Genomic DNA, 25,170 nt, shown 5'->3' with positions numbered 1-25,170 from the left:
CTTGCAAACCATGTAATATAGTTTTTGTAACAACATAAAGCGAACGAACGGATTCAAAAAATAAAATAAATAATAAACGGTAAATGCGGAAAAATGCTCCCTGTATGGCTAAAATCTCGAACGAACGCTGTACTGATTCTTCTGCTATTGGTTATAATTGAAGACAACTGTAGTCAGGCATTAGGCAAGCCAGAACAACATCAATGAATATAAATGAATCACTTCAACGAGCGTATTTTGAAGTCCTCATGAAATGGTATACCTGCATGTGTATTTCGCGAATTCAAGTGCTAGTGCTAAACATTTTACCCTGTGTTGGTGTGGTGCGAATTGTTTGCTAGTGTGCGGATACATAGCAATGAAGCAAGTGTGTGACGAAATGAAATCAAAACAAAGTCTCCTCCACCCTGGACGCAATCATCCGCGCCCGACAACCCACACACAACGACTGCTTGGCGCGTTCGACATACATTGCGCCTTGTGACGACAGCCAAAATCCTACGCAATTAGTATGGCAGTGTGGTGCAGTGTGCGCGTCCTATCTTTTGTTTCGAGCGCGCTAAAGTGAAGCAACAAAAGTGGCTACGGAACAGTCGCCCGATTACAACCGCAATGCCAGAACCAGAACGACGATGAGCAGGTTTACGCTGCAGTACGGAGTGAGGGTTACACGCTTGTGTTTTACGCTCGTACCATGAGTTGTGTTCATTTCCAGCTGACTTTCAGACTGCTGTTGGATACAATCCAATTTGAACTGTGATGAATGGTGTTGTTGTTGATTGTAGTGCGTCGTACTGCGGAGCAAAGATATTCTGATTCGAACCCCTTCACGTAATATCGTGCGAGCTAAGTAAAGGGTTCCTTTGATCTGAACATCTTCATCAAACGGAACCTTCGATGAGAGGATCATTTTGCAAGAAAGTAGTGCACTGCTGCCCCGTAAATATTGACCTTGTGTAGTGTCGTGTGAAAGCCTTGTGCGCGCAAACATACTGACCAGGTAAGCACTCAGGTGCAATATAACCCCCCACCGTATGGTAAACACACCGCGTCCCTCACGATCACGATGGCTCTAGAAACGGCGGACCGAGTCATCGGCCAGTTGTGTGAGCTGTGGGCACAAATTTACGACAGTCACTCGTCAGTGGACATTTACCAGGTAAGTGAAATGCCGCAGCATACGCATAACTTCGCAGTTAGACACATTGTTCATTTACTGCGTTGATTGTTCTAGCGAAAAGCGGAGATTGAGCAGTTCCTCGAAGGGTTCAACCAGCTTACCGAGGGAGATCGTTTACATCTTGATCGTAGGAAGTAAGTAATACCCGGAGCGAATGTGGTTGAGCCGGTTTTCTCTTATCATCCGGCCCCGGAAGCAGTTATTCCAGTTTGGCTGGAGTTGCTGGTGTATGTTTTTACGTTCGCAGATAAGTTGACTGGGTCGATGATTCAATCGTCGGGATGCATCCCTTCCCCCTGTCTGCTTAATCCACACGCAAGCTTTAATCTGCGCCTTTTTTTTCTTTCTCTCACTCTATCTCCATGCTTGCTTGATCCGCATGCGATCCGTTTCACCAAATCGTCACCATAGCCGGTACGAGAACATCTCATCCGCCTTATCACGGCAGCTACTGTTGTTGATATACGAAATCTGTGATCCCACCGTAAAACGGTACGCTCGAGTTGATACAACGCCCTCGGCGGAAGTAACGCACAATAGTAATTCCTCTACTCTTCCACCCCACGACAATGTGGCGTCTGAGACGGGGAAATGTAACTCCAAGATAGACAGCAATTCAACTGAGGAAGATGTATGTACAAAAAATTACCCAAAAACTGAATGCACATTTGCACCGAAGAAACAGATGCCGTTAAGGGATGATACTATATTTACCGCCCCCGTTCTTATCTTCATTTCATACAATTATCTTTTCAGGTTGAATTACCCGCGCATGCGGAGGATAGCAGCGAAAGTCGTTGCCAGTGGTTGAAGGATTTCTTTCTCAATGGAATCGGTGGTCTGTTACTAAGGACGCTATCCAAAATTGGTGCCAAAGTAGGTGTAAAACAGCGTATTTTACAATAACGAACTAGAGTGTAGTGTAATTTTTAACTGATATTTCTCCTATATCCGCAGGACATTGCAAACAGTCGGGAGATAGCTGCGGTTCTGGTACGAATACTACCGACAACGAAGTGGAACACGGAACCTTATCCTACCATCGTGCCGCTACTATTGCCACAAGGATACGGGCAGTTTCTAAGAACTGTTTTAAAAATGCGTTCCTACAACGGTGAATGGCATCGCGATAGCATAAAGCGAAACACACAGAACAGACCAGCACAGTTATCGACGGCGTTCATGCGCCAGCTGAGCGGTCCCAATACATTCGCTTCTACAGTCGACTATTCCAAGGCGGCACAGCACTTGCACCGTCGCCCGATCAGCGAATCGGCGAAAACACTTACGCAAGACGAGTTTACGCTGACCGTTCTAAACCTGCTGGAAAGTTTGATCGTACACGAAAATGTGCTTACCATCGATGAGAACTCCGTAACTGTGTCCTGTTTGCGCGTTGCGCTCGAGCAACTAAAACGCCAGGAACGGTTCGAAGAAAGTATGGACAATCGGTTCGTTATACGCCACAAACTGCTCGGTCTTGTGATGCTGTGCCTGAACAATATGTTTTTTCTGCAAACGCTCGATTCGAACGATCTCAGCCTGCGCACAGTTGCTACGGATATGGTCGAGCTGCTAAAGGAAGAACTGCGCGACCAAAACTGCGATGCGCTTTCGACCGAGTTTACGTACAATCTCATCTACACGATTGTTTCCGCGGTAAATCAATCGTTTCTGCACTTTTGCGACAACGTTGTGAGTGAGCAATTGTTTTTAACGATATTTAAACTGCTTGAAAGTAATCTCGACATTGTGAAGCATACGTACAGCTTCCTGCAGCTCGGTTCGCGGATCGGTGCGATCGGTAATAACAACGGTGTCGTGGTACCGTGGATACAAACGATGCACTCGTGCTCTTCTGGGTTAGTTGAAATACTGATCACGATGTTGCAAAATTTCATCTTTGCTCTTGCACCTACTAGAGGCAACTGCAGAAGAACGCGCAAAAGCCGGTTCCGGCTGCATCATTCCCGGCAGGACGCACGGCACGGGTACGTGTGTGCACTGGAGAATCTGTTGCTAAATCTGTTCCCCCAGGTGAAGCACACCGACCAACGGTTAATGGTAAACTTCTTCAAGGTGTATCAACTATGCTGTTGCAACACGAACGCACACACGCTCGAGGTGCTAATGAAACTTTCGAACGATGAACTAATACCGAAGCTGCGGCTTAACTTTGCGAGTCGTGCCGTCGTCCATGCGATTTTCAACCGATCACAGTGCGCAACGTGCGAATCGGACCATGCGGCAAATACGTTCTACGAGCAGTTCTGCCGCACCCACCGGGAGGCGTTTGGTGAGTTCAAACGAATCGAGAATCGATCGCGCATGCCAACGTTTTTGCGTTACCTACTCGATATTGCCCGCGTTATCCCGTACCGATTGCGATCGTTTTTGCTACAGGAGCTGGTACAAAAGCAGCTGCAAAGTGAATTGCAGCGTTTGATCGAAAGGACGGAGTCGGAGCAGCTCGTCTACGGATCATCCCCCGAGGATGAAGGTTGGAAGGAGATTGTTAACGCGTGTCTGTTGATCATCTGTCGAGTCGTCGCTAAACAGGAACAACGGGAAATGAATTTGTTCTACCGCGATGAAAATCTAGTACTGTTGCGTGTTCTTAGCGGGCGTGTCGAGTTCGCACACAGTATGCACCTGATCATGACCACAGGCATTCGGGATGAATCGTTGCCCGAAGAGTTTGTGAACAAATTGGTCGAAATGCTTTTCGATCACTTGGATGAACAGATCACTTATATGGGAAACCTTTTTGCAACTATTTCCGACAGTAAGGTAGGCATTTCGCTTAAACCTGTTAGAAACACAGCGACAGTCATTAGAACACGATGTACGATTCCCCTGGAAACGATGCTTCAATTACATCTGGAGCACTGGAAAACAGTTCGACAGTTACTGAAGGAAAGCCATCGTTTCCTAAAACAATTCTTGCAACGTTATGATGGGGTAACTGGAGTCAAGCACTGTCTGGAGCTAGCGCACAACCTCGCTAGCATTTGTCTTTTCCACGGTGGCTCTATTACTTCGCATGAACCGGAAGCATTAGTCACCGAACCACCATTGGCAGCGAACCAGGCTGAAAATATGCAAAATTTTCAATACGAACCGGAACGTAAAAGCGTACTTAATATCTTTCATTTCAACGATCAACTTTTAGACGGTTCGTTATCTAGCGCAAGCTTGCACTACAGTGCTACCGGAGATTTAAGCAACATACATCGAGCAGGTGCGGAATCCACTACACCCACTACCGGTTGGTTGGAAGAGGAGGACGATTATTCTTTCTTGCGCGAACTGCAACTCGCCACGATCAATGACGAACTGCAAAGGGAATTTTTGTTCCCAGCTAGTCAATCAACTAATAACAGCAGCAAACTGGAAAAGAAATGGTCTCTATCGGAGCTGTTCAATATACGGCAGATCCTTAGCCACCTGATGGAAGATATTCTTGGCGGTTCGGACTCCGGACAGCGCGACCCAGTGGCCATCAAACGACGTCTGATGGCTTTGCCACTGGAGGCAAGAAAGCTGCTAGCGGATCCAGGGAATGCAAATGTTAAGAAAAAGTTAACAAACCTGCTCGAAACAATAATGGCCTCGATGCAGCTGCTTACGAATGGTTTAACCGATGGTGCTGATGAATGTGAAAACCTAAAACCGGAGCTTGGTAAGTTTAGCTTGATGTACGGTGGGTTGTATAAGAGGGCGAGGATAACGGCAGGGGGTTGTGGATCGAATGGAATTCGATCTGGTTGTGTTTCAATTGAATGTACTACTCACGGCCGTGTTCCTTTCTTTGTGTCGTTCGTATGATGTAGGGCGTTGTGTGGAAATCTTTAAACGTTCATATCGTTAGTGAAACCTTATAAATGAAAAAGCCCTCTACACACACATACAAACTTATTAAGAAAACGCTCACAGACGTTTGTACATTTGCTTTGCACTTCGGTTGAAACACTCTCATTCATTAGATGTGGTTCACGAGAGGACTGAGTTAAACTGGAGAGATTGTATTATATATTAAGTAACAATTTTTGCATTGATAAAGTGTTTCTTCTGTGCGTCTTTTTTACAGCAAACACGATGCAGGTTGCGTTAATCGAATTGAAAAAACTATTGTTGAACTGTGCTACGAAGGACTGGGACTGTCCTAACACGGCCAACAATGTTATCAATGTGCTACACGCGCTACTAAAGGTGGCAGAAATGCGCAAAGAATCAACCCAAGCACTGAACTTTATGCGGCAGGAAAACGATTCCGGACGGGAAAGGAACCATTACGCCAAAATGTCGCTGCAGGAGGATGAGATCGATTTGTTAACGGTGTCACTGTACCATGACGATGAGACCGATGATTTAAGCTCGACAGATGATTCGTATACAACGGCACGTGAAGATGGGTACGAGGGAGATGTAGAAATCGACGCTTACTGTCCAACGGAACTGAGCACAAGGAAAGAGACGGCTGGCGGAATGAAACAGTGCAGCACAAACCGTTTGGCAAACGAACAAATCTGTACGATCGTTACGGAAATACTGGTAGAACTGTCGCGCCGCTGTGTGGAACGTCCCGAACACTGGTGCCCCGTACTGGCACAGATGGTCGTGAAGCTAAACATCATACGCAACCATCTCGGAGGTTCGCTGTATCTCATCCGTGGCTTTGCAACGGTGCTGCAAACCAGTGACGCACGGCTAAAGGAGCTACAGGCTGCCATAGTTGATTTGATCGTCGATCTGGACGTGCCTGAGGTGCTGATCAAATTCATGCAACTGTTGAGCCATAAGGATCCCCCGGTGCAATTGATTCTTACCAAGCTAACGAACCTTTTCGAAGCCGGTTCCGTTGTCGAATGTTATCAGTGTGTGCAATTCCCAGTGCTGCACGCTGATCGCACATTTACTTCTTCATGCGATGTACTGTTGGCCAAGAAAATCACCTTCCTACGGGAACATCATTTCTGTTTCAATGTACACAGCGGCTTCACCGATGCTTCCACAATCGTACCAATGAATTACGCAAACTTCTACCCTTGGCACGGGAATGGATTTACCGTGTCGGCTTGGGTTCGGGTGGCACAGCTCGCGGATCGTCAGCAAACCGACTTTACGCACCTACTGTCCGTGGGCAGCGAGAAGCAAATGTTGTCGATATATTTCAACACTCAGCGTCAACTGGTGGTACGCTACAGTAAGCCGGACTGTCTAATAACACCCAGCAACACGAAGCAGTATCTCAGCAAAGCGATCAAAAGAACGGAATGCTGCGATAATTGTGCCAAAGAAATGCAACACTTGTGGATGTACAAACATTTGCTGCGTGGGATTACTGATGCGGCATCACACGCGTTTATGGTTGATACACCACGTGCGCAATGTGTGTATTGCTTCAAGCAACTACCCGTCGGACAGGGACGGAAGGATTCGACTGAGCAGGGCGTCGGGTTGACCCCACTGAAACGGGTAGACAATGCAACGATGGATGTGAATCTACGCCAGTGTACGGTCGGGCAGGATTGGTGTGTTCCCGAAGGTTGCTGGTCAATGCTAACCTTCGCCGTGCAGCAGAACGACGATGAAGTACAGGTAACGGTCATGAACGACGGTGTGCAGCAGTTGGCACAGTTTTCGCTCCCGAATCCCTGCAAGATACACATGGACACGGACCTAACCGTCCTCACCGTAGGCCACCGGGCTAGTGAATTGAATGAATGTTCCGTCGGGTATGGACTTGCAGTTGTTCACCTGTTCAGCCGTTGCATTACGGACGAAGCCGTGTTGGCGAATCTGTACGCAATCGGGCCAAATGTTACGAGCTTTGTAGCGTTCGCTACCGGTTACATGATTCCTAACTATGGCACGCTAAACTTATCCAAACTGTCCGTGAACGATCTACGCATGGTAGGTTCGCTGCAACTCCTAGAGCGAACTCACGTCGGGTACTTGACTCCCAACAAAATGGATTCTTTTGTGGGACGCCATCAGAACCTTGGTCTCATGTCGTTTGCCGGCAAGCTAAAAGCGATGGAAATCGAATCGCTGCAGCGATCGTTACTGATCGCTGGCGGTGTTTCCGTGATGCTCGTGTACTTCGCCCGTGTGGTAGAAATTAGCGATACACCGGCCCTACATGTTGCCGCGCTCAAGTTGCTGTTACGCGTCGCGCATTCTAATCAAGATTTCTTCAACGAGTTCGTACAGTGTAACTATCTCGAACTGATCGGAGTGGTGCTGAAGAGCAAAAAGTGTAACAAAGATATTGCACTGCTGACGGCGCTGTTGGAGCTGGCGTTTGACCAACCAATCGTGGCAAAGCGTGGTGACCACTACCGCGTACTGCCCACTTCATCTGCCCGCATTCGCTACCCAGGCATGATAACGTTCCTGTTGGAAAACTTTCAAATCTGGATCGATCAGTCGGAGGAGGTGCTTGATCTTCTACTATCCGCGCTGGCTACTGCCACACGCGATAAGCACCCGGGCATGATGTACAACTGCCAGCGCTTGCAGGACGCTTCGCTCGTTTCGGCCTTGATCGATTTTTGTCGCGTAAACTTCGTTATTCCGGCAAAAACGGTAAAAATCTCACGCAAAGCAGCAGATTTGCTCGTTTCGTTGATAGCGATCCTGTCTTCCACGCCGCCAAAGGTGGCACTGTTGAATGAAATCATGGAGCTATTGCTGCTGATGCATAAGCCCACCGACAGCTACGTGACGCACGATCGTCAAAAGTTTTACTTCAACATCAGCCCGAACCAGTTCGGGGGTGGGGGGAAACGCAGTGACCGGACGATTACGAGCAGTAGTGGCGCTAGCAGTGGACCACCAACCCCCAAGATGCAGCTTAGAGATCGCCGTCTTCGGCCACAGTCACAGCTGCGCAAAATTATACCACTTACGATCGGTGGAAGCAGTTCACTCGAGTCAGCAACAACGAGTTTCATTATAGACACCAGCCAGACCGCTTCGACGAATCCGAACAGCAGCACAGGGACGACGGTGTCGATCGATGAGAAGCATCGCAGTCCAGTAGCGAATGCACCGAAAAGTCCTAAACTAAACTCTCCCGATGGTGGTGTAGGTAGTGAGGAATATTACGAAAAGCTTAACATTGCCATTGCCGAAGGTAAGCTGAGGCGTAAAAGTTTGCTTGACGGTATCGACAAACGTGGAAACGGAAAGCGGAAGTTAAGGCGATTGAAAAGTTCACCCAATATAAGAGCAACCTCCGGCAGCAGAAAGAAACAATTCGGATCACCAAGGATTGCTGCCAGCGGTTCACCGAGATCTTGCCCACGGAATGATCTGAACCGGATCAGCGGTCAGCATCAAAGTCAATCGCATAGCGCACCAACCTCCTCATCATCGTCCGCAACGTCCGCTGCGATTCGGTACAAATTTTTCGAACAAAACTATTTCGCCACCGGGAATGACTTTTTACAGGAAAGTTTCCTGCGCATCATGTGCGACTTTCTGCTCATTCTGCCCGACCGGGATGCGTGTAAGTTCTTGAGTGGCGAAAACCGTATCCTCGAAACAATGCTCATTCTGGCGAATAATGGTAACATTCGCATTCGCACCATGCTGCTGAATCTGGTGGCGGTAATTGATGATCGGATTGACAGTGCCAGGATGGGTGGTAGTAGCCCTACTGGGAGTGCCATGGGTCAATCTGGTGGCGGTGTGTTATTGCAGCAGTACAGCGAAGAACAGTCGAAGGTGTTTTGGTACCATCTGGCTAATCAGATCGGGACGCACAGTGTGAATGCAGAGCTGCTCGGTAGTTGCTATCGGTGGATCACGAAATCGCATACACCGCTAGCGATGGATCGGGGCGAAGATCATCCATTGGCGACGCTATTGCAGGAAGGTTCGGTGGAAGTGGTGCGCGAGAATGGTCTGAACGTGTTAATAGCGATCCTGATACAGGCACACATCGATCCAACGCTGTTTCGCAGTGTGCTGCACGTGATTGAGTACATCTGTACGAAGCATCGTCGCCGTGCCGGTCAACATATGATCGATAACGGGCTCGTGTGGGCACTGGTAAAAACGGCGGCGAAGATGAACGAAAAGGAAGAACTCGTCCAAGAGGAAAGCCGAACCTACTTGCTTGAGTTTTTGACCAGCTTTTCGCATCTAATGATATTGAGCAATGTCGCTAATGTAAGTGTGTTTGGTCCTTGAAACAGTCAAACGATCGATAGTTGTTTAAATGATTTTCATTTTTTATTTGCAGCCATTTTGGGATTTATTAAACGGGCTAACGGTTGCGCAAAAACACAAGAACGAACGTGTAACGAAAGGGGTACGTGATCTTCATGCAGCACTACTACGCAATGTGCTCCAAATATTTATCTTTCGTCCAAAGCAATCAATCATTGGCAATAAGAATACTTGTAAGTATCGTTTTGTAAGAAGATGTTTATTCCGAGGATACATAAGCGTTTCTTGTGGCTTATGAATTGTAACCAAATAAACTTTGATTATCTTTCAACAGCTTTCACCGTCGAGCTGGTAGGATGTAATCTCTCGAAAGCTGAAATAAAGACACGTTTCAACCGACTGCACGATAAGGCAATACAATTCGTCACTAACAGTGATCCCGAAAGTGATCTCTCCGATGCAGAAATGGCCCTCGTCCGGCACTTGCTGAATCGTACATTGAACGGCAATCCGCGCGGTGGCAATATTATCCTTTGGTGCCTTTTACCAAAACGTACGATCCGGCTGAAAATCTACACCATCCGGCAGCTGGGACACTACCTAGAGAGTGGTGGCAACCATCTGTCGGCGATCTGTGACGTTAAAATGTTGAAGGTGTTTGTCCAGAGCATACTATTGCTTAATCAAAAGCACATCCCGCTGGAAGAATTGCGACTGGTCAATACGTTCTATCAATCCATTGACGGCGGGTTGTCGCACGGTGCCAGCTGGAACTTGACGCAGACGTTAAAAGATTTCGAATATTTGCGAGCGATCAGTATGAATGATCAGGAGCAAACGATTATGAAATCGATCGCACGGCAAGAGAAGCTAATCTACTCGTGTACGGTAGCGGCAATGCAAATAACACGTAATAGCGTCGAAAAGCAGAATCGGCTCCGTAAGGAGCTGATTATACAGCTGCGCAAGGATAACGATTATCGATTTTACGACCAATGGCACCAATTGGTCGGACGTATGACGCACGAAGATGCCCCGTGGTACGCTGCCCGGCATTACCCGAACTCATGGGAGCTGGACGATACGTTCGGGCCGGATATGGCGTTGAAACGAATGCGCCGCTGCCAGATGACTATCGATCGTCGATTTTTGCTAAAGGAAGCAATGCCGGAAAATAGTGATAAACAAGAAAACGAACGGGAACACACACCCTTGCTGGCGTATCTTTTCTCGAACGATTACCGTCATGAGTATTCGGTTGAGGATCAAGTACTGTACACGTTCACCGTGCGCAAAAGTTCCCCCAGCCGTGAACTGGAGTGTGAGTGTATAATAACGAGCACAGAATTGGTGCTGAAACCGTACGAAGCCGGTGAGCTAGAGATATACGACTTGCACGACATTACCAAGATATGGACCAAGCGGTTTGAGCATCAAGAATCCGCGGTGGAGGTGTTTCTCAAGTGCGGTAAGTCACTGTTCATCGTGTTCGACCGCGACCCGAGCGAACGAGATACATTTGAAGGATTTTTCCACGATCTCGTGGTACGGTGTGGTCGGCAGGAGTTGGACCAACACACGCAGCAGTGGCGCGAAGGTGCGCTCTCGAACTGGGAGTACCTGATGCTGCTTAATCAAATCTCCGGCCGAACGTACCACGACCTCATGCAGTATCCCGTGTATCCCTGGATACTGGCAAACTATGACACGAGGACGCTCGATCTTCTGGCCGAACGAAGTTTCCGTCTGCTGGAGAAGCCTATCGCGGTTCAGCATCGTGAGCTGGAAAAACATTACATCAACAACTACAACCACTTACGCCAGGCGGAGAGTGGCGATCCCGATGGTGGACGACGCAAGATTCAGCCGTACCATTACAGTTCACACTACTCCAATTCCGGCACGGTACTTCACTTTTTGGTGCGTGTCCTACCGTTTACTTCCCTGTTTTTGCAGTATCAAGACGATAGCTTCGACATACCGGATCGAACATTTCATTCACTGCAAACGACGTGGAATCTGGCGAGCAAGGATTCGCCGACGGATGTGAAAGAGCTGATACCGGAATTTTTCACCTTTCCCGAGTTCCTCGAAAATCAGGAGGGATTTGATTTTGGCACAAGACAGTCGGGAGAACCGGTAAACCACGTTGAGCTGCCCGCATGGTGCAACGGCTCCGCACGTTTGTTCGTGCTCATCCATCGACAAGCACTGGAGGCAAACATTGTACGGCGACAGCTGAGTCATTGGATAGATTTAATATTCGGATACAAGCAGACAGGCCAGGCAGCGATCGATGCTATCAATGTGTTCCATCCGGCGACTTACTGTGATTTTACGGCGGCCGATATTGACGATCCGGTCATGAAGCTGGCCCTCGAAACGATGGTTAAAACGTATGGACAGATGCCACTACGTCTGTTTGACACGGCCCATCCTCCCCCGGCAATGAATCCACTGCTAGCGAACCCTCCCAAAGTGTTGGAAACTGTCGTTGGACTACGGTGGGGATTGTACTGCGGCAGTCCCATACTGGCCGATCCAAAGCTCGTAGACGTGTGGGAAAAGCTATCGAAGGAATTGTTGGGAGTCGAGAGAGGCACACTACCACCTGCTTCATTGATTACGCTGGATGGACAAAAGGTATATGTTTTGCCAGAAAAGATGAATGTGTTTTGTGCGACAACACAGGGAACTGGAGCAAAAAAGCATTATACCATCAGCTGGGGTGAAACGGATGATCGGCTAAGGATTCGGTTGCTCCAGGATAGTGGACCAACAGAACGGTCGAGAGAATTGATTTACGGTAGTAGTAGCTTCGCCTACGATCCAATCACGGCCTGCGGTTCGGATCCGCACTGTACTAGTATCTTTTTTGGGCATCGTTCCGGGCGTATTGTCGTGTTTCATCAACGTTCCCGCAGAAGACGTGTTTCGTTTTTCAATCAGAATATGCAACCGGCGGTAACGATGATGTCACGATCGCGATCAAGCTCGTTCCGGCGATGGATCGATCGGAAGAGTGCCAATTTGCGGCGTCGGTTGGAAATGGATCCGGACGAACAGCAGCAACAAGCACAGTCCGAACAACGGATACCGCATGACGATCAGATGGAGTGGACATATCCGATACAATTGCTCAAACATCGTGCACCGATCAGTGCAATCCGTGTATCGATGGAATACAAGATCGTTGTGAGCGTGTCGATCGATGGATGCGCCGCCATTTGGGATGTGAATAGTTTAACGTACGTACGCGAAATACCCAGACCGGTCAATATGTTGCATTCGATGATCAGTCAAATCGCTATCAGTCCGACTTTGGGTGATATTGTGCTGGTACACTCTGCCAATGCCAGTCGGGGTCGTTCGTTTGGGGGACCTGAATCCTGGAGCAGTGCAACACTGGTAGAGGACGACGACAGTTTCGAGGTGACGGAAAATTATAATGCGGACTATGTGAACGTCACGATGGGTACGAATCGACGCGATCAGTTGCGCCTGTATACAGTCAATGCCCAATACGTTGAGCACGTGTTCGTCGAAAGTCCCATACAGGCGATAACGTACTCTTCGATCAAAGAAGGCTGCGGTGTGAATTGTATCGCAGTCGCACTCGAGAGCGGTATTGTGCGATTTTACTCAAGCTGGAACTTTGCACTCCTACGTGAGGTTAACGTCGAACCGAATGGGATCAAGTGGTAAGTTGGTCAAAAAAAGCATTCAGCTAAACGGAATTACACTAAAATGTATGTTATTTGTTGCAGTGCCCTTTTTTCTAAATACCAACATTTGCTGCTGCTCACAGCAAACAATACCGTTCAAACGTGGACAGCCGAAGGTCTTCCCGGTGTTTTGCCAAGTATACAGGAACCATATCAAAACGGTGTTTAAGTGATCGAAGAAAGCGTTGAAACGAGCATGAATTGGGTGAAAGTTAATTACGTTCACGAAACACCGTGGAATGTTTGTTGGGTAGTATGTACATTGTTAAGTGTTAAAGTTTGTTTTTCAATACTATTACAGCTGCAATACGTAACAATTGGATAATGTTAAGAATGAAATCAAAACTAAAGAAGTACAGTTCTAACGCATTGGTAATAATAATGGCTAACAATTTATTTCTCTCCGAATATGTCCATCATTGGTAAATCATCCAGCGTAATACCATTGCTAAGGAGAAGCTTAATCAACTCGACAGAGCTCATAACGGTGCCTGCTATCACGTGTGGAAAGTGTTGCACCTTACCTTCGTGGTAGATGAACGCAATTCGTTTGCTGAGAAAATCCGTATAGTATCCTAGCTCGGCAGCCTTTACGTACCTCTGATTTCGGTCATCAAACAGTTCAAAATCAACACGCATCGATTCGATTGGTCGAAGATCGGGTGCCGCCACTTGTACAATACGATAGCCGATGGGTAGCTGATCGTAGAATTGTTTATAGATCTGCACCATCTCGTCAAACATGTTCTCCGCTTCCTGAGCTGTTTTACAGGCTCCAAACGCCTGCACTTCATTCGATTGAGCCTTTTGGAAATGATAGCGCTTACCGCTAGCGACAAGCCGTAAAGGGAGCACAGAAGGAAACACCGACAGTTTGGTGAAGTATCCCAGAAAGCTTAGCAACGAACCTCCGCCACAGAGATGCAGTAAGTTCACCTTGTTCTCTGGCTCATCTTCTTCCCGAACAAGAAACAGCGATTCCTTACTGACCATGGCCGCCTCAACTAGAAAACTTCGTACAAAGTCAGGATTGCAGAAAATGATGCAATTATTTTGGCGAAACGTTTCACAACAATGCATCGGTAAGCGTAGATCCATCCAAGCCGCATCTCCCGTCATATACAGGCATGTCGGTCCAAATTCTTCTAATTGTTCCTGCATAAGATCGACGTTCGAAGTCCGTTTAAGCACAGTAGGTGCTGGTTTTTCGTGTATACATTTCTCCCGTTCTTCGGGCGTACGTTCATGCAGATCATTTGGAATGGACAGGAAATTGTTGGCAATAAATACGTCCGCCACTTTGTAGCTTTGCTCTTTGAGCCTTTTTAAGTCATCGCGTGCCAGAATGGCTCGTGATTTGAGCTGCTGCTGTTCCTCCTTGCACACCGATTGCTGGATGCGTTTCTGAAGGTCTACTCGGCACTGTTCGATGTCCTTTTTGCGCTTCTCTACATCCCGGTACAGTTCCCATTGGTGTTTGAGATTGTCGCAATCTAGTTGATGCTTACGAAGACGGATGTTCCGTTTCAATCGTTCGAAATCACCCAGTTTGTGTTTGAAATCGAGATATGGCACTAGCACAGCAAATTGCTCCCGTGCCTTATCGCCGGTTAGGTAGAGGGCTGAAGAGAAGAATCTTCCATTTGTTTTTGGTAATATGCTTAACATGTTCGTTGAGAGTGAATATTGTGCAAAACTACTGACTGATCGCCAGCAACATCTGGTAATGTTTGCACCGTAATTTACAATTGAAAGATTTGTTTATGCAACCGGCTACACATTGGTTGTTCACTCGGACTGTTTTGGTGGCATTTGTGAAGATTTTGATTGTACCATACGGAATTGTGATTTCTGTTTTTTAGCCTGTTTCTTAATTTTTATGCACAATATGTTTTGTAAGGAACGTGTTTATTACAAAAACCAAACTCTACTGCAGCACCATCCAAGAAAGGGACGATTTTTTCAAACGAATTCCACCATCCCAAAACGACTCACGACTGACACATCTACACGTAGCGCCAAGCAATCAACCAGCCAGTATAAGCACGTCGTTACGATGATGTAGCCAAGAGAAACGAAACACAATTTTTGGAAAAGCAATTCGGCCGCAACAACGTAGCTTTCGTGCGTGTTGTACTGTACTGTCGTGAATTGTGGTGTTTTTCAGATGTTTTACTTTAATTTTGTGTCGTGAAATTGCAAGGAGCGCGTACCGTGCAAAACAACCGACCCCACAATGCATGTGGTGTAAAACCAGTTCCAACGCTCCCGCAGCTGGTAGGGCCGCCGTTCCGTAATCCGTTTCGCACCACCATGGAGGATTTGTTTTTGTTTTCTCGGTCGCACTGCTAGCGAATTGTATGTGCTAATCCTCTGCCCTCGGTGTGTGCTGTATATTTGTGCACTGTAGTGTATATATTTTGTGACGATTGCTAATCCAACCTTCACCGTATCGTGTGTTTCAATGGTGAATCGTGCAACCAAACGGTTGGAAAGTTCGACATGTTCACCAAAAAGGCCAATATCGATTTGAAAAAGTCGACCCAAAAAATACAAGACAGCAAGAAAGATTCCGCTGCCCGTCTACGGCATCTGAAAACTATACTCGGTAAGCACGGGGAACCTTATCCGAATTTTAATCACCAATTTTCTAGGATATCGAAACACCAGCTAACTCTGGTTGGGTTTGGATTCGTGCCCGAGGTAGGCTTGACGACGACGAATGTTGTTGGATTCATTTACATATCTAGTCCGATGTTACACGTCGCCAGTAGGCGCTGAGGATGATGGCGGTATGGAGCAGACGGGAAAAGTGGACGTGAATCACACCTGTATGCGATGTTTCCAATCTTCCCACCGTCCCGCTACCTTTCGCATGCAAGTTCTGGCCTGCTGCGTTACTGCTTGGTGCTGACGAATCACGGGCAATGAGGAGGAAACATACGAACCTATCCCGTTCCTGGAGTGTGCATACCATATCGACGATTGCTCCACCGCAACGCACACGTTGCCAAACAATTAGATTTTCATGCTTACCATGGTGGATGTTGTCGAGAGTGGGGGGCTCGTTGCTGTACAACACAGCGAGACCAGTGAGAGCGTGTAGATGCGAACGGAGAATGGTAGTAAAAGCAATAGAAACGGGCACTGATGCAGCTGTGAGAAAAAAAAACGTTCGCATGTTTATTGTAGCGTACACGGGCAGTTGCGAGAGCACAAAGAGCGCAAAAATCACGAGAGCGAGAATAAAAAAAACGTAAACAATCCATTTACCACAAGTTCATGGTTCGCAGCAGCGACGTTCGCAGACGAGCCCGATGTGTGTATGGGATGTGAAAAGTTGATCCATTGTTTGATCATTCGCTTGGTACAGAAGTGATCCCAATAACTTGCTAATGTTACCACCAAACAACCGCCCTCACCATAACGATGTACGTACACCCATACACGCTCGCGCTGGTGGAATGCAAAGAAATACCACCCTTGAGAGAGCCAAAACGATCAACAACTATGCCGTTCCGCGACCGTTCGAAACCGACCACTTGGCGCAGATGGATGTGCCCTCTGTTTAATATGCAACACGAAAAAGAACGAACCTCTTTGCGTACTGATGACGGAACCGATTCCCAATTTGGTCGATGGCTTTGGTTTGGTCTATTTATTTGTCTCTATACCATCTAACTCATGTTTTTCTACATTTTTATTGCAGAACACGTGGACAGCGATGAGGCGAAAAATCTGTTCGAAGCTAACTACAGTCACGTCTACTACATCCTTTACGACACTTTCGTACAGGCCGAGGCGAATCTGAAGCAGCGTGGTAAGTGTTTGGTTCATGGTCAAGGCGGGGGTTACATGACCACTTCCAGTTCGGACAGCTAAAAAAAATACACCCACGGGTTGTTTCTCCAAATTGGGAGCATTCAGCATATTAACATACACTGTGGAATGCCACCATCCCACAAAGAGCAAAAAACCCCCACGCTGCTACTATGGCAACGGATAGGCAATTGGATGGGATTTTAAAAACTTTCATCTGTTCTATCGTTTCTTTATTCGTTATGTCGTCTGTATCGTCTTGTCCTGTAAACAAAACAAATCATTTTGTTGTTTATCATCTCATACACTTTACTCTCTATGAATGAATGAAACATGTGAAAAATTCTACATACCACGCCCCGATGCACGTTAAATATTGTACTATTTCTGGCAAAAATCTGGCAATATGGCATGCGTACTGAAATTGTTACGAAAAATACGATGGCAAATGCAATTATACTGATACTGTAATCTCTACCAGAACTATCCTTTCACATCGGTAAGTGAAACACGGGATACTGTGTTTTGGGAGTTCTATGCTAAACTATCACTATTATGGCTGGTTGCGTTTTTGCTTGCAGTTGCTTTGCTTAGTAGATATGATTTGTTTTCAGTTGATAGCACAAAGCGAGAAACATTTAAAACAAATGCATCAGATGACATGAGACATGAGCTTTGGAGATATAGTTTGCAACAATTAATAGCACAATTATGGCACATGATAATGCAACGCCTGTCAGGCAGTACCTGTAAAGTGCATTAAAGCGTTCAAATGGATAAAGGCCAGATGATGGATGTTTTGAACATAATAATTAATTACAGCATTTTTTACTAAATTCGGCATCTAAAGAGAGATCATAGTGCTTTACGTAAATATTACACAATAAATATTGCAAACTATCTATCTACTTTTAAACAATCAACTAACATCGTCTTACTGGCGTTGTGCTATTATGTGCTACAACTATGCTATCATCTGCTGCGATCTCTCGTTGCTATGCCTGTTGCTCCTGTCTTGTGTAATCTGCTGTATTTATTTTAATATTCAATTCCTTTGTTTTATCATCCCAGGAACACCAAAATGAAGGTCTTATCATGTTATTTCGAATGTTCTAAAATGCTCAATAATGCATGTTAATATTTTATCACATGCTTCGAATGTTTCGTTATGTTTTAAATATGCTAAAAATGATCCATGAAAGCATATTTTCCAAGGGCAATAAAATCATCGTATTTTCCATTACAAGCATTTAGTGCTGCGTATTGATAAATACTGCGGCTTATTTTAAGTAACTTATCTTTATTAGCGCTCATTTTAACGTTTAACAAGTAAATTACAGTTGTTTTTTTTTTGTTATGATGACTTTCTTTAACATTTTTCGAATTTCTGCAACCATTTGCAGTAGAAATATGCAGAAATTTGTTCGTTGGTTTTGTTTGTTTTATTTATAATATGTCTCTATTTGAATATGTACTGATATTGTATTCCTTTTTTCCACCTCATAGTACACAAAACGCACCGTGAGGAATTGGACGGATCGTTATGGCTACTGAGTAAAATACTATGCCTGCTGCCGGAGTTGGTCCAGCGACGATGGCAGTGTCATTCGCTCGGACGAATCCTTGCAAAATTACTGCATTACGGGAACAGCGTCAAGCTACGGCGCGAGGGCGTAAAATATTTCCTGCTCTGGTATCAGGCCCTCGGTGACAATGCACCGCCCTTCGTCCATGGAATGTTCACCGAGCTCGTGCCAGGACTGTCGGTACCGCAGCGTGGCAAAAATGCACCTGCCGTTCCATCAGACAGTGAATTCATCGCCACCGATTTGTTGAACCATCCAAACCTGAAAGGCGAGCTCGGTGGTTCCGTGTTTCACGACACAACAGCCACCCATCCGGTCAAATCACCCGAAATTCAACCGCTTATACCACCGAGCTCGAGCGAACGGACGGCTGCACCAGATCCACGCGATGGGCTCGAAATTCTGCTCGACTGCATGGTACAGTCGTGTGGGTGTTTGAAGTGGCGCGACAACAGTCCCCAGCGGCACATACGCACCTTCAACTTTTTGCTCACCAAGTTCCGCGAACAGTACCTGCCCGTGTTTTGCCCTTCGTTCGACTACAGCACGTCCGTGTACGAGCCGAAGCTCGATCTGCCCGTCATCCGGAGCGTTTCGAAGCGCGAGGAGGTGATGAGCTCGTGCGTGGTGGTGCTCATTATATGGATTGCGAAGTATACGCACGAGCGGCACGTAAACAACAAGCTGGAGCAGATTCTTTCCATCGAGGATGAACCGGGCGCGGGTTCCAGTGGTGGTTCGCTGGATCATGCCAGCTTGTTGTCCAATTTGCGACACATGGGTTACACACAAACGCAGCTAGTACGAGACGTATTGTACTCCAGCCGGGAGACGGTTAACTTTGTGCACGAAATTTACCGGCAGGCGTTCCTGATGGCCTTCACCTCGAAGTCGCAGATTGAAGCGATGCGTATCGCAATCTCTGTGTATCGCGACTGGATGAGCAGCATACCACCCCCACCGTTTCTACTGGAACCGGATCTGGAAGCGTTACCCGTCGTAGGAGGATCTCCCGGTGGTGCCGGGCCGGCGCTGGAGACCATCTCCCCGACCGCCAGCAATAGTCGACCGGGTAGCCAACGATTGCGTACCGATTCCTATCTGGGCGCAATGTTGATGACCAAGGAGAATGGTTCCATTCGTGCCGGTTTGCAGAATGTGCTGCAGGTGTTTGTAACGAATGCGGTAAACGTGTTTATGGTCAATACGGCGCACCTGAATTTACACTTTCAATCGAAAACAAACGCAGATGGGTACGCAACACCGCTTGACGAGCAGACCGATATTTGTAAGCGTGTGCTCAACATTTATCGCACGATGGTTATGAAGACGCGCATGGAAGCGAAGACGTGGGAGCAACTGTTGCTAGTACTGCTCCAGGTTACGTCCGTCATTCTACAGAACTCACCACCAAACGCGAAGAAAAACAATCTCGGAGGACGATTGGCACAGCCCATCTTCCAGACACTGATCGTTACGTGGATCCGAGCGCACACGAACGTTCCGGTCAATGCGGGACTGTGGGACCGGTTCCTAAAGGTGTTATCCTCTTTAACGCACCGAGAGGAACTGATTGTAGAGTGGGATAAAACAATGCAGACGCTTACACGTGTGCTCGCCAGGCAGGTGTACAATATTAATCTTTCCGACTTACCGCTGGATCGATTGGCCGAGCAGAAGGGCAAACGAAAGCGTGGAACACCGTCCAATTGGACGGCTAGCGAGAGCGGCCGTTCCGTGATGGCAAGAGATGGAATCGTTGGTGGAGTGAACAGTTCCGATAGACATGGCACAGGGATGCATGATATTACGTTTACCAACGGAAGTAATGTGGTTGCTACGATACCTTCGGATGGTGGTGCTACTCTTTTGCGCAGTAATCTCAATGGTGGTGGCAACGGTCAGAACCGATCGGGCTTGGATGATGATCGATTAACTAACGGATCCGGTGGTCCAATGGCGGTAACAACATCAACCGGGACGTCAACTACAGCAGGAGGAGGTGGTATGCGGACGGGAATGCCCAGAAGCATACCGGGTACACCGTCACTGAATCGAAGTTACAGCGAGGGAAGCCTGTTGTCTGCACCGTTTCGTAAATCTCGTGCCCGTCGACGTTTGCGCATCGCAGGACTTGGCTTAACAATGGGGAGCAATGCGCGGGAGCAAAATGCAGCAGCAGCAGAGCAACATCATCACACGGGCGATCATTCCTTTTCCCGGTTGCTTTCCAACACATCGACATTCCTCAGCATTAGCAGCGAGAACTTAGAAATGGCTTCATTTTCCGAATGCACCGAAACAATACCGCTCGGTGGTGAAGTACAAGCGGGATCAGGCATTGGTGGAAGCGTCCTGCGCCGTGCCGTATCACTCGATTCGGTCCGACCGGGTGGATCGGGTGGTTCGGGCAAAAAAGATCACCCTGATGATGACGGTTACCATCATCGCCATCATCGTGTTGGAGCGAGTTGTGAAGCCGGATCCCGCAGCCCATCACCGACAGCCTCGAGCGGAATCGAAAGTGGATCGATCAAAGACTCCCCAATGCAAATAGCGGATGCGCTTACCGCCGATAGCTCCAGTATCGATACGCAGGATGATCCTCAGTCGTTTGGTGGTTCATCTTCGTCCATGGCAGCGACGGCCGATCGTCGATCAATACTGGCTGGCGGGACGGCCAAAGGTTGGCTACCGGATGTAGCGGCCGTGATGTGGCGCCGTATGCTCGGTGCACTCGGCGACGTGAACAAAATCCTCAATCCGAAGCTGCACGCCCAGGTTTATCAGTATTTGGTAAGCATGACGGAAAGTTTGATCAAGATCCGCATGAACCAAGGCATTTCGCTTGATGGCAGTGGACATTCGTCGACTTCTACGCCGACACCGGCCAGTACGAATCTGGTACCGCCTGTGGCACTTGTGGCCCCCTGGTGTTATGGTGCACTCGCACTCGATGCCCAATACGCACAGGGCAAGCTCTACGCCATGCAGCTGTTGTGCACGATCGTTCAAAGCGGTGCCAGCTTGGGTAATCATCAGCTGCCACTGTTTTATCACGCGCTGCATCAAGCACTAACCGGAGAGGATCGTGCAATGGCCTACACAGCGCTACGTTATCTAGGTGGGCCAAGATTTCTCAGTCTACTGCTTCCGGGTCACACGCTTTTGCTGCTTGATCTGGTCCACGCAGCAACCGTAGTGCTCACGTCCTCGGAAACAGGCCCTCACGCTCCCCGTGCACATGTGGCCGGATTGCTAGGATCGCTTCTATGCTTTCCCCGAACTTCCCTTCCCGGGCCCGTGCTGCAACCGTCCGAACCTCACATTGATCTGATGGAGTGTCCCGATCTACAAGAGCACGTGTTGAATGTCGTACTGCGCTGTGCGCGTCGTGAACCGACGGCCAAAGCCCGCTGCATTGCAATCGCATCGCTCGGTCAGTGGATACTGCAGAATCTCACCAATCCTAGCGCTCAGCAGAGCGGTGATGGTGAAGCCGCATTTAAACAAAAAGTACCCCATCACAGCAGCGAAACCGGTTCCCGGCGCGAATCCATAACGAATAGCGTGAATCCACGGATTCGTGAAGCGTTTCAGGTCATCTTACAGGCGTTACAGTTCAAACATCACACCATTGCACGTCTAGCGTCTGAAACGTTGAAGCTTTGCGCCGAACAGGGAGCGCGGATCGAACAGATCGAGCGCCTTCCGCAACTGATTATCGACACGGTGTGTCTCTCCCTGGATATCCACAACGTTCCGCATCCAAAAGAATCGGATAAAACGGTACTAACCTCGCTGCTGTTGACACTAGGCGAGCTGTGCATGTCATTCTCGGTTCGCACACTGCAGCAACCAAAGCATCACGATTCAACGGAACCGCTTATACTGATTGTGTTTCGCATACTGTACAAAATAGCCACCGGGCTACAGAATGGCGAGCGCATTAAGCTGTTCACCACCGACGAAGATTTTGATTCGACCATCGTTGTGGACGATGTGCGTGAGAGCGGCATGGGGGAAACCGGCCCGTATCAAACATCCGAATCGATTGCCAGCTGTCAGTCGGCGATACGGTTGTGCGCTAAAACCGTGGCAATGCATCTCATCACCAATCTCGGCCACTTCCCGATGGGCATTGGTGCAACGCGGTTGAGTTCGTTGGTGGATGAGCAGGATGATTTGATGAGTATATCAGTCGCTACGGCACCGGTTCATCCGACCTCCGGTACAGGTCCATCCGTTGCAACGTTGCAGCGAGAGAATTCAATTGCGGGTGCCCGCGTTGATGCGATGGAGCATGTGTTAGCCTCTCCAAATTTACAGCTGCTTATGCTAAGTCCGGAACTGGTGGCGAGCTTTATTGAGTTACCTGCCCTGAAGCTACCAGGAGGTGGAGCTACCGCAGGACTTCTCACTGCAAACCGCCAGGTTCGTTTGCTGCTTCGTGATCTGAACGGGAAAGCGTGCTGGGATGCTTCGATACTGTATCAGGAACCATCGCTATCCGTTCCATCACCGACGTCAGTTGATTACGAACGAAATGCAACATTCCAAAGCTCAGCGCCAGTTTCGCGCCACTATGCGTATTCAACCTTACCCGCTGGGTCTGGTCAGATGGCGGGAAGCAACAGTGTGGCAGGAAGACATTTTGCCAGCGGCAGTACTTCGATCGATCCGCTAATGTCCACCGCTATTGGCTTGCCGATGTCGCACGGTCCACGGCATACTTTGCGACATCGGCCGGTACATCAGCTACCGGTTGCAAAGGATTTGGCGCCTGATTTAGACCAACTAGATGATGTAAGTACTGATGATGAAATGATTTCGATTGTTATGTCGTGTCGTTTACATTTATTAAAAATTGTAATTATATTAATGTGTATTGTTTCTTCATTCCTTAGCTACTGCAATATATTGGTTACACCAGCCCAGAATGTTTGGACAGTTCGGAAGTACCGTTGAATACAGCCGGCCCAAGCCCACTTGGTGCCGGCCTTGAAGGTCAAACTATTTCGATAATTCTAAACCAACGTACGATCGAAGCCGAAGCTGTTGCTCGTCAAAACTCGGGTTCGAACGGTTTACTGAATGTTGAACGATCATATTCTGGTGGTACGTCATCGTACCCGACACTGGTACCGAGCAGTGGTTACGGTAGTTATTCACCCGGCCAATCATACGCGGATGAATCCGGGACGGGAACCTTAACAAGAGCAGCTAACGCGATGCAGAACAGCCAACAACAACAACACGATACCGCCACGAAACCATTCCAACTCGGGCGCATTCTGTTCAACCAACTAGGTCTCGCCGGTTGGGAACGGCGCAAGCGAACACATCTGCTCCAGCGCACCGATAAGCTGTTGCGCGAGTTGCGCAATCTCGATAATCAAAAGTGCCGCGAAACGCACAAGATGGCTGTGATTTACGTGGCCAATGGGCAGGAGGATAAGGGCAGCATTCTACGAAATGGCTGCGGCAGCAGTACTTACGAAATGTTTGTATCCGCGCTGGGTTGGGAGGTAGAGCTTGAGTCGCACAACGGCTTTCTCGGTGGATTACCGCGGCAAGGTTGTGGTCAAACGGCTCCTTATTATGCGACCCCGTTCCTGGAGGTAATCTATCACGTGTCGACCCGAATGCCATCGGATACACCGGAGGCAATATTGAACAAAACGCGCCACCTTGGGAATGATGAGGTGCATATCGTATGGAGCGAACATAACCGTGATTATCGACGAGACATCTTGCCGACCGAGTTTTGTGACGTGCTAATCGTTATCTATCCGCTAAAGAGTGGTCTTTTCCGCGTGACGGTTAACAAAAAGCCCGAGGTACCGTGGTTTGGTCCTTTGTCGGACGAGATGGTTGTTGGAGGAGCGTGTTTGGCTAGTTTAGTGCGGGCATCAGCGATCAACGCAAGTCGAGCCAAGCGAAGTTCTCTTCCGCTATACCAACAGTAGTAAGTACAATCAAAACGGTTTCCATAGTACTAGTCAATAAGACGCCGTAATCATTTTACTAATGAATCATCTGTTTCCCATCGCTTTCAGTTACGAAGAGCGCAACCGATCAATCGACACAGTGGCGTTGCGCCATCGGGAAAATAGCACGTTCGAAGACTTTACAGCCCGTATCTTCTGTCCGATTGCGCAGCATAACGGTGGCAAAGTGGGTGGTGGGCCCAGTGGCACTGCCGGAGGATCGTCAATCGCTGCCGGTACGAATGCACCGGCCCCATTGGCGGCAGCTCTGATCGATCACCACAGCCGTGGACCATCGAAAAGTGGGTTTTACGCATGATTATGGAATCGGTCTTCTGCAATAGGACTAATTTCAATTCCTCCACTCCCCCTACTCCTCCCCCCAATGCTTTGCAGCGTGGATACACCATCCGGAAATGGTTGCTACGGCCCGTGAGGTGACACAACAAACGCTTGCGTCCGTATCACTGGACCAACCGTCCCCAAGGCCTCTACGCAAGCTGCACCATCCGTTCAAGGCGGTACCGAAAGGCAAAGCCAGCCAACAACCTGGTGGGGGATCGATGGGTAGTACGGTGGTCTATGGTTCTGGGATGTCGAATCCTGCGGCCGGTCTGATTGGAACTGGCGGTGTAGCGTGTACCACACCACCGGAAAGCCCAACCCTACCGGGACGGAAGATCAAATGA

General features: G+C 48.1%; 3 protein-coding genes across 3 annotated transcripts; 2 read left to right on the top strand and 1 right to left on the bottom strand.

The window, feature by feature from the left end:
• The first annotated feature begins 1,066 nt into the window (after window positions 1-1,066).
• On the top strand, window positions 1,067-13,255 carry LOC128707505 (lysosomal-trafficking regulator). The gene is made up of 9 exons (XM_053802459.1): window positions 1,067-1,159; window positions 1,235-1,314; window positions 1,592-1,811; window positions 1,937-2,056; window positions 2,138-4,862; window positions 5,271-9,361; window positions 9,435-9,594; window positions 9,696-13,062; window positions 13,129-13,255. The coding sequence occupies exons 1-9, from the start codon at window positions 1,067-1,069 to the stop codon at window positions 13,253-13,255; spliced, it is 10,983 nt and encodes a 3,660-aa protein (XP_053658434.1).
• A 224-nt stretch (window positions 13,256-13,479) lies between these two features.
• LOC128708814 (serine--tRNA synthetase-like protein Slimp) lies at window positions 13,480-14,754 on the bottom strand. The gene has a single exon (XM_053803795.1). The coding sequence runs from the start codon at window positions 14,752-14,754 to the stop codon at window positions 13,480-13,482; it is 1,275 nt and encodes a 424-aa protein (XP_053659770.1).
• Window positions 14,755-15,588: 834 nt separating this feature from the next.
• Window positions 15,589-25,170, top strand: LOC128719759 (probable Rho GTPase-activating protein CG5521). Its single transcript, XM_053813389.1, has 7 exons — window positions 15,589-15,694; window positions 16,796-16,906; window positions 17,387-17,404; window positions 18,412-23,297; window positions 23,399-24,459; window positions 24,551-24,783; window positions 24,878-25,170. Exons 1-7 carry the CDS (start codon window positions 15,589-15,591, stop codon window positions 25,168-25,170), a joined length of 6,708 nt encoding a protein of 2,235 aa, XP_053669364.1.

The sequence above is a fragment of the Anopheles marshallii genome, chromosome 2, assembly GCF_943734725.1.
Source record: "Anopheles marshallii chromosome 2, idAnoMarsDA_429_01, whole genome shotgun sequence".
Classification (NCBI taxonomy): domain Eukaryota; kingdom Metazoa; phylum Arthropoda; class Insecta; order Diptera; family Culicidae; genus Anopheles; species Anopheles marshallii.
The sequence above is the reverse complement of the archived record's forward strand: the minus strand, read 5'-3'. Positions and strand labels throughout refer to the sequence as shown.

Coding starts and splice junctions, on each gene's coding strand:
- LOC128707505 (XM_053802459.1), top strand. CDS start 1,067: ATGGCTCTAGAAACGGCGGACCGAGTCATCGGCCAGTTGTGTGAGCTG. Junction 9,595..9,695: donor CATTGGCAATAAGAATACTT/GTAAGTATCGTT, acceptor ATCTTTCAACAG/CTTTCACCGTCGAGCTGGTA. Junction 13,063..13,128: donor GAACCGAATGGGATCAAGTG/GTAAGTTGGTCA, acceptor TATTTGTTGCAG/TGCCCTTTTTTCTAAATACC.
- LOC128708814 (XM_053803795.1), bottom strand. CDS start 14,754: ATGTTAAGCATATTACCAAAAACAAATGGAAGATTCTTCTCTTCAGCC.
- LOC128719759 (XM_053813389.1), top strand. CDS start 15,589: ATGTTCACCAAAAAGGCCAATATCGATTTGAAAAAGTCGACCCAAAAA. Junction 23,298..23,398: donor ATTTAGACCAACTAGATGAT/GTAAGTACTGAT, acceptor TTCATTCCTTAG/CTACTGCAATATATTGGTTA. Junction 24,784..24,877: donor CAGCCGTGGACCATCGAAAA/GTGGGTTTTACG, acceptor AATGCTTTGCAG/CGTGGATACACCATCCGGAA.